General features: G+C 30.6%; 1 protein-coding gene across 1 annotated transcript; it reads right to left on the minus strand.

Moving 5' to 3' along the window:
- Positions 1-637: 637 nt before the first annotated feature.
- On the minus strand, positions 638-1916 carry LOC139425041 (52 kDa repressor of the inhibitor of the protein kinase-like). Its single transcript, XM_071178036.1, has 3 exons — positions 1912-1916; positions 1537-1796; positions 638-1125 (listed from the first exon to the last, which is right to left on the minus strand). Exons 1-3 carry the CDS (start codon positions 1914-1916, stop codon positions 638-640), a joined length of 753 nt encoding a protein of 250 aa, XP_071034137.1.
- Between the last annotated feature and the right edge of the window lie 9874 nt (positions 1917-11790).

An 11790-nucleotide genomic window follows, 5' to 3' on the forward strand; every position in this document is an offset into this window, starting at 1 on the left:
CACAACTTGTTATTTTTTCGCAATTTACCTATGTTAATTATTTACGAAGCAGATTGTCATTACTTATTAGAATATTAAACAATTTAAATGTTATTTTAATGATTTTTGTAGTTTTACCTAGTTAAATGTTTATAGTTACTTTTTATTTAATATTTTTTTTTAAAAAAAATTATTTTTGTAACATAAATGACTAGTAAACTTTGTCCATCAAAAATGAAATCACCCTCCATGGACAATTAATATAGTTCGGTAAATATGCAATAAAGNAAAAAAAAATGCATGTTTATTCAGAGAAAGTACGTTTTTGTGTCTGATTTCGTAACTTAATTAATAGTTAGCACTAATTAATTAGCATATTTGAGGTCACCCCCAGGAACCATTAAGATTGACACTTAGTTCCTGAAAATCCGATCATTAGAACGAAAGTTATTCAGGGTGATATCTTTTTTTTTGCGGACTGTACAATTTCTATAGAACAGAAAAACACTCATCGACGCATTCAGTTAATTTCACCACTTCAACAATAATTAAATTTAATCTGTGGTTGAAATATATGGTATAAAATGCTAGTGGAGCAAAAGTACTTTTTATAATAGCGTTAACGCCAGCATGTTTTCCGGACACCACTGATGCTCCGTCATAGGCTTGTCCTATAGTTTTCTACAGCAATATTATTTTTTTCAAGAACATTAATGATTTTCAAAGACAATGATTTTGCATCTAACTTTGACAATTCTTCATGTACATTTCCGTTGTACAAATACCGTATGGCGATTGACAATTGTTCAATTTTTGCTAAATCTTTCGACTCATCTGCAAGAATTGAGAAAAACTTAGCCGTTTTCACTTCTTCAGATATTTCTACAGTTATTTGCTCTGCCATAATATCAAGCAGAGCGTTTTGAATGGAATGGTGAGTATATTTTGCATTTGATGGACCATGTTTAATTTTCTTATCGATTACGCTATCATGTTTTCCTACTAATGATAGCAAACTTAAAAAGTTCCCACAGTTAGAGCCAAAATCTGTACTATTACCATTGCTTGTAACATCAACAATTCGAAAATTGGAGGTTTCTCTTATACCAATCTTTTGTTCGGCAGTATGCAACAAAAGTTCACATACTGTTCATAAATAGTGCCGATTTTCTTTTACTGACTTTAATTGTTCTTCATTTAATTGAGTGAAAACATCTCCTTTCTCTTTTACTTGCTGATACATTTTATACTTATTAACAGCCTCAGAATGGGAAACACTTAACTGATGTTTAAGTAGTCTGTTTTCTCTGAGGTCTTTTTCGTAGCATTTCTTCCAATACCTGAAACCGAGTGATCTAAAATTATATTTTTGTGAATCAGTGCCATCAGAAAAATGCCTACAGTAGAAACAATAAACTGCATCTTTCTTTACAAAATATTCTAACTATGAATACTTATAAAACGATTTTTTAAATGAACGAAATAAGAATCCAAATCCGGCTGTGTTGGAATGCAATCCCTTGAGCTCGAGATAACTAGGTCTTGGTGCAACTGTACCTAATTTCAAGAATTGATCTTCTATCATCGCTCCAGTAATTTCACATCTTTCCCCCAAAACATTTTCGACTTCCTTCATGTTTTCTTCTTCATCTTGATTGCCATCATCGGGTTCTTCAATTACATCTTCTTCAGATAGATTAGCTATTTCTGCTTCTTCACTATTAACAGTTGAAGAAATTTCATCTCTCTTTTCAGAACCAGCAGATGCAGTATCTGGACACGCAATCAAATAGCTTATTGAAACAAGTTGAACAATTCTGTTGGAACATTAGAAATAAAAATATTTATAGATTCCTTTTCTAACAAAATTAATATAAGTTCTATAAATGTATAATTTTGCTTTATAACCAATTTTGCTTTATAAACTGAAACTTCATATTTCAAGAATAGAAAAATGTTTTGAATAGTGCTCAATTTCAATAGAAAATTCTAAGTTATTTAATTCAAATTTANCGCGTTTTCGACGGTTTAAACCAGTATTATACCCTTGTCATGTCAAAAACCACTTTTTGACGTCAAAAACCCAACCCTGTGTATAATTAAAAACTTAACCAATTTTGCTTTATAAACTGAAAATTCATATTTCAAGAATAGAAAAATGTTTTGAATAGTGCTCAATTTCAATAGAAAATTCTAAGTTATTTAATTCAAATTTAAATTGCAGCATTGAAATAAAAAATATTATAAGCAAATTTAGATAACAATTAAATTAGAAACCTGATAAAAATATACTTCAACAACGAAATAATTCAATCGAAAATATTTTTTCATTTTAAACAGTGAACAAGAAAAAGCGAGAAATGGCATGGAACATGGAATGCATAATACATCATCAAGGTGTGCCTTGCCATACTCTCAATGCCAAAGCAATTTTTGTAGGTTGTTGCAAACAATAAAGCTAATACCAAATTTGAGCCTCTAATTGTCAATCTGGAATTAAGAAAAAATAAAGTAGAAACAACATTATTTTCGGAAGTCAATTAATACAGGCCAGAATGTAATTTTTTTCTTGTCACAGAAAAAAAGGTTAATAAACCAAAATGAAAAGTATACAGCTAATAGATTCGTTATGAGGTCTCAGGGAGGTTGTGACTTCCATAAAAGTATAATATTTAATGATTTTTCAACAAGAGACAGTTAGTTTAAAAATAATATTAAAATATGGATACTTTTAAATATAATTTTGTAGAAGTATTTTGTAGTAGTATTTTGTAGAAGTTCAAAAATTTAAAAAATATCTTTTTTTTTCAAAAGTGAAATTTGAGCATATTTAAATGCTCAAAAACAAATATGGGTAAAAATATTTAAAACTGCTTGTAACAGCAAAACATATGTATACTTTCGTAATCAAAATCAAATCAGAAATATATCAAAGAAATAACTATCCTTTTTTATTCTTTAAATTCTAAAATTTAACTTTTTTAAGAACTATAGTAGGGGGAAAATGGGGGTTCTGCCGCAGCAGGAGGGGTACAACTCAACAATCCATGACGACAGGCGTTTTTCTAAGATTGCAAGATCCCTACTATAGATAAGGTTTTATCAGATGGTGATTTTTTATCTCTTCTTTAGAAAGTAAAAGAATTGTTTTTATTTTCGAGACTTAGAAATTTTTCGTGAACAAGTATATTTTATTATGTTTTCAATATTTAAATACAAAACAAATGAAATAAAACAAAAATACGACCACCGAAGCCGACGTCTTCAGGGGGTACCGGCCCCGGTAGCCATTAAAAACTTTTGTTTTTAATGGCTACCNTTTTCGAGACTTAGAAATTTTTCGTGAGCAAGTATATTTTATTATGTTTTCAATATTTAAATTAATATTTTAAATAAATGATTTTTCTTGTTAAAAACTGATATTTATTTTGATTTCTGAAATGGAACCTTTTATTAGAGATACCATTTTTAATAATTATAAATGATGCGGTTAGTAATTTTAATCTGATTTTCTAATTTAATAATCTTATTTTAAGCTAATTTTTCTTCACACGCATTTTGGCTCTTGTTCAATACTCGTGGATCCATCTAGAGAGTAAAATAAATACTAATTTTATAAAACACATCAGAAAGAAAAAAATTTTGTAACAGGAATACTCATGCTGCCATCTATTAGAGGAGGTTCCAACACTATTTTTGTGTAATTTAAACAGAATGTCTGCTGAAGTAATATATAAATGTAATATTTAAACACAAGATTCGAACCAGCAATCTCATCTTAACAAAATGTTTTCATGGTACAACGGTTTATAACCGACGTGCTAACCGTTGTGCCATGAACACATACCCGTACAACGAGAATATAAGATTTTATAAAAGTGTGAAGGAAATCTTTTTATCCACCCTTCGTAATAGAATATTATTATTATTTTTTTTAATTCGATTTTCAATTTATTTTAAAATTCGGAATGAAAAGGAAGTTGAATTAGGAGTTTAACAAAACCAAATTAACTCTGTAAAACGTACACTATTTATTAATTTTTTTGTAAAATGGAATATTTACGTTTGGACTACAGGTGAAAATTTTGAACAACTCTCTTTCAATGTAACTTAATCAGAATATATGTTAAACTAATATAAAGAAGAAAAAAAGAGTTTTCAAAAATAGGATTCAAACCAACAATCTCTCAACTGTAATTTTTTTTTCTTTTTTAATGACATAACGGTTTTTGATAAGACGCTAACTGTTGTACCAAGAAAAAATATCCATTTTACACAAATGTAAGGTTTTGTATATCAGTGGAGAAAGATTTCCTTTTACACTCTGTGGAAAAAAAATAAGTCTGATAAATTCTCAATTTTTAAGAGATACATTCTCAAATTTAGTTTTTAAATATGGTTTCAAAATAGATATGTAAGCAGTGTAAAATTAAGATTAACAAAATTATGATTATGATGAAAGATATAAAATAATATGGACAAAAGACAAAATAAAATAAAAACTTTCTTTATTCAATAAATTATTAAGAAGATAAACAAACCGTAACAGAAAATTTCGCTTTATACAATAATGTTCCACTACATCAGGAATTTAAATGGGAACACATAGAATAATTAGCATTCGATTATTGTGAATATAAACAAATTGTTTCACAAACAGGAAGGAAAAAAAAACTCTCCTTAACATTAATGATGAGAGTGAAAAATTGGAGTACATTGAAATACAGGTAACAACATAAAAGTTAATAGTGCCTTTGGGATTTTTTCTTTCATTATTGAATGAGATAAAATACACAGTTTTTATGTGAGCAAATGAATAAAATTAAATCAATAAATATGTAAATAAAATTAATAGAGGTAATGCGAATTAAATGTGAGAATAATTTAAATGTTGTTAATTCTAAAATGACCGTGTGCGAACGTATCGCAGCCATTTTCTAAGATGTATCGTTTGTCGTCAAGAGGGCCAATTTATTTGTCGTAACTGAATAAAGTTGATGATTTTTCGAGATGATGGTTTTCATTTTCTTCCCTCACTCTAGAATTTTCAAAAAGACATTTAGTATAGCTACTATGTTTTAGTTTTTTGTTTCTAACACTCTTCACTACTCCCTTTGCTGTCTTTTTTCCACCATCTTCGCTCAATATAGAGTATAATTTGGAACACAGCCCTACAAATTCAACCACTACTACTCCATTCAACTCATCTTTCATTTTACCAAGAACTTTTTTGTTTACCTGGCTGTGTAAAAAATGGTATTTTGGATAATCAGATGTATCGTATAAATCGATATTTTTCTTCATGTCGTGGTAAACATCTTCTGTTTCGATGTGATAGCATAACGAATCGGTGTCCGCAAATAATAATTTTGCTTGCTCACCATATTTATTTCTAATATGTTCATAATGGAATTCGTACATGAATATCTTACTGTTATCTAAGACGGCAAATCCTGGGTATATGGGACGATTTAAAATTAAGGATGTAACATGACGGAATATAATGACTAGGTTATCATCTATGATATTCAAACTGTTGAAGGAAGGGGAAACTTTAAAGCTTTTTTCTTATCTACTACGATATCAATATTTTTCACGTGGACGCAAATTTTCTGAAGTCTTCCCGAACATGCTATTGTTCATAAGCCTATAGAAATCTTTATCGAAAGAATAAGTTGCCTTTCTTCACATCTCTGTGTTAAAATTTATGAATGGTTGTAACCAAGCTTCTTGTTTGAAACGCAAAATTTTTTGTATTTTTTTCAACTTTTATCCTAATTTTAAATATAACTTTAAGTTTCTATAATGAAGTACATATCTATTCTTATCACATAAATTAGGTATTAGTTTTGAACCGTTTGAGGGATTATTCACATTTAATTCTGAAGCTACTCTTTGAGAATAGGGTGAAAGCATATCTGCTGTAACTTTTAATTGTTTGGGAGAGACAGGTAAATCACTATGTAAATCATGAATTTCCGTTGGATATTTCAAGTCTACTTCGAGAATCATTTCCTCTTCCTGATCATCTGACATATTTAATATGTCACTGACACTTAAATCTAAATTTTGACTAAGANGCTGTTGCCAAAGGGACGAGATGAGCTGCCGAACATGAAGTTTAATGTCTGAGAATGGTACAGATATTGTTAATTCAGTAGTTGCAGATCGTGCTGCAGAATCAGCCAACTCATTCCCTGGTATACCGACGTGACTCGGTATCCAGCAAAATGAAATATCAAATCCCTTCTTGTGAAGAGCGATTAATAAATGATTAATGAAGCATAAGATTGGATGAGTATCGCTGCGAAAATTTTCTAACTGGCTCAAAACGCTCTTACTATCGGAATATATCAAATACTTTCGTTCGGAGCTTGAGAATAGGGTGAAAGCATATCTGCTGTAACTTTTAATTGTTCGGGAGAGACAGGTAAATCACTATGTAAATCATGAATTTCCGTAGGATATTCCAAGTCTACTTCGAGAATCATTCTCTCTTCCTGATCATCTGACATATTTAATATGTCACTGACACTTAAATCTAAATTTTGACACCACCGAAAGTCTTTCGTTGGTAGATGACTCATCATCGCTGTGCCATAGAGGTTATTTTTATCCAGATAAATTATGTAGGAAGAGAGAATGCTAGCGTCGTAACCACCAGTCATGTATTTGTTCTTTGCGCGGGCATACCTATTGGATATCATCGACACGCCACCGCGTACCCCTTTCTCAATAAACAGATGCATTGTAGGGTCAGTTACTGTTTGTCTAAGATAGATACTCTGCCAGACATTCGTCTGGAGCTGTGGCGGTGACTATGGTAACGAGGTATGATTATTTTAAGTAGGGGTGCGTGGTCCCTCCTTGGGACTGGTTTCGGCGAGAGAAAACCTCTTCATCGAAGCTACCCTCCCTAAAATGCCCTCTTCTTGTTTCCATAGCACCAGACTGCCGCAGACTTAGTGGCGGTCAGAGTATCTATCTTAGACAAACAGTAAAAGATGTAATTTCACCTTCGTCATTTTTAAACACGCATTCCAAGCTAAACAGGGGGCGGTGAACACATGCGCCGGATCAATTTCGTAATGCGATAAGCATAAAGTTCTAAATTTTCGAAGACATCGGCGAGAAGGAGCGTGTCGGTCTTTACATATAGGTTGTGATAATCTTTTATAGTTCGCATCGCATATTAAAATTTCGAAAAAACAGAGCGCGCGTAATTGTAATCTGATTCGCTCACCTCTTCTTCATTTAAACTATTATAAAAACATTCTCGTGGGGGTAGTTCAGTTTCATTAAATTTAGTCATTGAATCAAAATATTCGTAAGGGTAAACACCCTTGCGTTTAAAAAGAGGGAGTCAATCGAGAGGGGATTGAGAAGATAGTACACGGAATTCATCTTCTCCTAAATTCGAGCCAAGCTTATCAAGGGAGGCGGGTATGAATTGAAAGGAGTCTGAAAATTGTAAGTGACCGATCGAGAAAGTAATAAACTGTTCTGCATTAGTTCCAATACATGATATTCTTTTATTACCAATTTTGCTCATAGTTTTTATTATGTGATGACTATCATACCCTTTCAAATTATGAAACACTACAGGTATTTTTTTAGTTAACTTATAGTTTAAATTGCAACTGGAATGTAAAGCGCCGCGATATTTAGATGTGAGATGGCAATGATCTCGTACTCTATCATTTTCTAAAGGCTCTTTACAAATATAACAATGCGTTGCATTTAAAAAAGATTCTTCTTCCTCTGCGGTCAATCAAATTGGTTTTTTAACGGAAAGTAAATCTAAGATTAGTTTTTTTTCCCCCCAATAAGCTGTTTATGAAATATTCCGCTGCGTTTTCTCCATGAAATGCAACTGGTGGTTTCAAGCACTTCCCTTCGTAGTCAATGATGACATAAGAATATCCGCACGAAATGTGTTGGGCATCAATTTCAGTATGGGACCCTAAATTTGACGAGTTTTTTTCTAAAATGCACTCAAAATCAGCGTAAATAATATAAGGAATTTTATGCTGCATATGAAAAGCAATAAATTTTAAAATGCGATCATTCTCGTTCGGTATCGTTATTATTTTCCCTACAGTAAATTACGTGATCATCGAGTGCATTTCTAGTGTAAAAACGATGGAGGCAAAAATTGCAATAAAATGATGCTGCTCTATGTGCAGTTAGATGCGATAACAATCTACTCAAATCATGAATGAGACAAAAATGTTGTGTTTCACGTTTAGATATCTGTAAGAGATCAGAGATGCCAACTTGCTCCGGACGGCAAATATATATTTTGAAGTGGTAGTTTATTAATAGTGATTCTTGGCTTAATAAATTCAATTTAGTAGATTTTTATCCACCACTATTTCTAAATAATTCGTAGGCTTATATAATTCATCACTTTGTAGTAGTTATGTCATGCTGCTATACCTTTTAAAAAGCAAGCAAAAATAGTCAAATATTTGCAAAATTTACTTTGTAGTAATTTACCGTTTTTTTTTTAAAATTTATTTTGGCATGTCCGGAGCAGTTGGCATCTCTGAGAGATTGCGGCGGCACCCCCAAATGGGCAGTAACGCTAAAGGTAAGACCGTCGTTTGGCGGAGGACTAGATTGTGGCAACCCTGGGATGTAGGGAGAAAAACATTTCTTTCCTCGCAGTCTGCATTACATATGGCTTAGTGAATGTCGCTGGGGATGCGCCATTTTGATGTTTATTACTAATTAAGCAATTATTATGTAACCTTCTTTAAATATTAAATTAAGCTTAAATATTATGGCTAGCTGGTGATTATACATTATTTTATTTAAAACGTATTTTCTTCTTTTTAGGCACGTTGTACCCCACGTGCCTCATTGGTGACCCTTAATTCTGTTCTCGCTTCTTCTGATTTTTTTATTCGATCTGTTATAATCTTTCTTTAAACGCAACAGCTATGCCTAATTTTTATAAAAATACATTATATAATGAAATTTAATCGCTATCCTCTGTTTATTTTCTTTCTATTTACTAATTATGTGCACATGGATACACACGAGGATTATCGTTTCATTGCGGAAATTTACAGGTATGTGATCGATTATTTTTTCCTATCTGCGATTGGTCTGTAATTGCGTTATGCTATTTCTATTTTATTATTAATATTTATTGCTTTAATTTTTGGTTATTTATGCATTATTAAAATTTCGCCTAACCTGTTTGGTTTCAATCCGACAACGGATTATTAAGCTACTTTTAAATTTCTATTATGATTCAATAATATTATTTAAGGCATTATAAATTTCACTCGACAGTAAGGCATAATTTAAGTGTTTTCGGTTATCAATTTATGTTTATATTTCTTAAAAAATGCCCGGATCGGAAGACCAGACAAATACCGACTACAGAGTCTCAAGTGTCGCATGTTGCGGTTAAAATTCCGCTGTTGTGGAAAAATAACGCTAAACTTTGGTTTATTCAAGTAGAAAGTAATTTCGCCCTCGCTAAAATTATCAGTGATATCACTAACAAGGGAAGTGTGACTCACCAATTTTGAAATAAACTAGTGGAATGTATGCGTTATGGGGAATAATTTTAGGGGGCAACATTCGTTTCGGACCATAGAAGATCCTATGAGAGATAAAAAATAATTCAATATATAGAAAAATCGGTATTTTATTACTTCAATGCAGACAATTGGTTATTGTAATTATCTCAATCCTCCAATTAATTTTGTGGTACTTTCACGTACTATATAATGCATATTTATTGTCAAAATTGATTTCGAAAATTTTATATATCTGTAGTTTTTCAAAAAAACCTGTTAGGTTCATTAAAAAGAAAAAAAAATGGCGTCAAATTTTTTTTTCAAAAAATTTTCCAATATAAAAACAAGTGAACAGTAATAAATTTAATTTATATCAGAGTCGAAATAAGATACGCATTTTCCCAAGCTGATGGAATTTTTTGTCAGTACAGCTTATGTAGCATCCAAAAATGTGATTTATAAAAAATTAATTTTTTTCATATTGTTAGATCTTGTAAAAAAAAGTCTGAAATAATTTATGTGATTGCATAAAATTAAATTGCATTTTTAAAAAAATTTTCAAATTTTTTCCGAGGGAAATTTGAACTAAAAAAATATTTAATATTTCAATCCGATTTTTTTCATAAAAGATCAACTGTACTGTATACACAAAATTTGAGGTGATTTGTTACTTTAAGGTGGAAAATCCGTTGAAACCTATGTCCTGTGAATTGCTCAATATTTTGTTAAAACATTGCTATTTGTATAATATTATTCATGCAATTGTTTTTATATCTGATATCCTAGCTAATTTTTGAAATATTTAACTTTAAAAGTTTGCATCCTCCTATCTTGAAACATAGTCTTGAAACTATCTTGAAAAGAGACTACACGTTTTTGGTCCGTGCTATTCTATATGGCGGCGCTACTGCTACTCTTACCAATGCGTCAAGATTGGAGAATGGATTGGAAGTACGTTATCTATTATAAATTATATAATGTGTTTTTTTGTTATTTTAGAGATTTACGTTACTATTTATCTTTAATGAGATGGAAAATGGATTAGTTGCAAAATAATTAAATATCTTTGATACCTCATTAATAATGCACTTATAGTTGCAATTTAAATATTCTTTGAATATCAGAAATTTTTATTTATTTATAATATGTTTAGAGTCACGTTCTTTAAATTTATTTAATATTATCTAGAAAAAATTTTTGATTTTTTTTTTATTGAAACTCTGAAGATTGTATATATATTCATTCCAAGAAAAATTTTGTCTTTAATACACTTATATTATAAACGAAGATTTATCTTAGAAAATAATTATATAATAACTTCTGTCTCATTATAATCTAGGGAACAAAACGTATTTTTCAAGTATTGCCAAAATACTGTTTAAAAAGGTACATCTTGTATATATATTAAACATTGATTTCTGGAAAATACGCTTTTTTTAAGACTGATTTTTTCGGAACTGTTTTCTTATATTTCGACTGTGATATAAATGAAATTTATATGAGTACTGTTCACTTGTTTTTTATATTGGAAAATTTTTAAAAATTTGATGTCAATTTTTTTTTTAATTAACCTAACAGATTTTTCTGAAAAACTACAGATATATAATATTTCGAAATCAATTTTGACAATAATTGTACGCATTATATGTGACAACAATTGTAACGTGAAAGTACCACAAAATTAATTGGAGCATGAGATAATTACAATAACTAATAGTCTGCATCGAAGTAATAAAATACCGATTTTTCCATATATAGAATTATTTTTTATCTCTCATAGGACCTTTTATGGGCTGAAACCAATGTTGTCCCCTAAAATTATTCCTCATAAGGCATACATTCCACTAGTTTATTTCAAAATTGGCGAGTCACACTTCCCTGGTCTCCCTTGTAAGTACAATCATCTCATTTCTTCCATTGTATCTCATTGCAATTTATTCTACCTACATTTGATGTCGCTAATAAAACTCTGCAGTGTAGAATTCCAAAAATTCATATTTTTAATTCTATGCTCAGAAAATTATTCAGAAATATCCTCTCGAAATTTGTAATCGCCTGTGGAATATTGCATGTCAATACGATCTATGATGTTGATTACCACAAGAGAGAGAACCAAAAAGAGGATGAAGATCTGGTTATTGGAACTGCTACTGGAAAGATTGTGTCTGAATTATCGAAAGAAGAACATAAGCAGTTTTACATTAATATCAGAAAATACTTATGCAGGGCATGTGACTATATTTTGCATAAATTTCCCATAAAAGATGAAGTTGTG

This window comes from Parasteatoda tepidariorum, chromosome 1 (genome assembly GCF_043381705.1).
Source record: "Parasteatoda tepidariorum isolate YZ-2023 chromosome 1, CAS_Ptep_4.0, whole genome shotgun sequence".
Taxonomy (NCBI): Eukaryota; Metazoa; Arthropoda; class Arachnida; order Araneae; family Theridiidae; genus Parasteatoda; species Parasteatoda tepidariorum.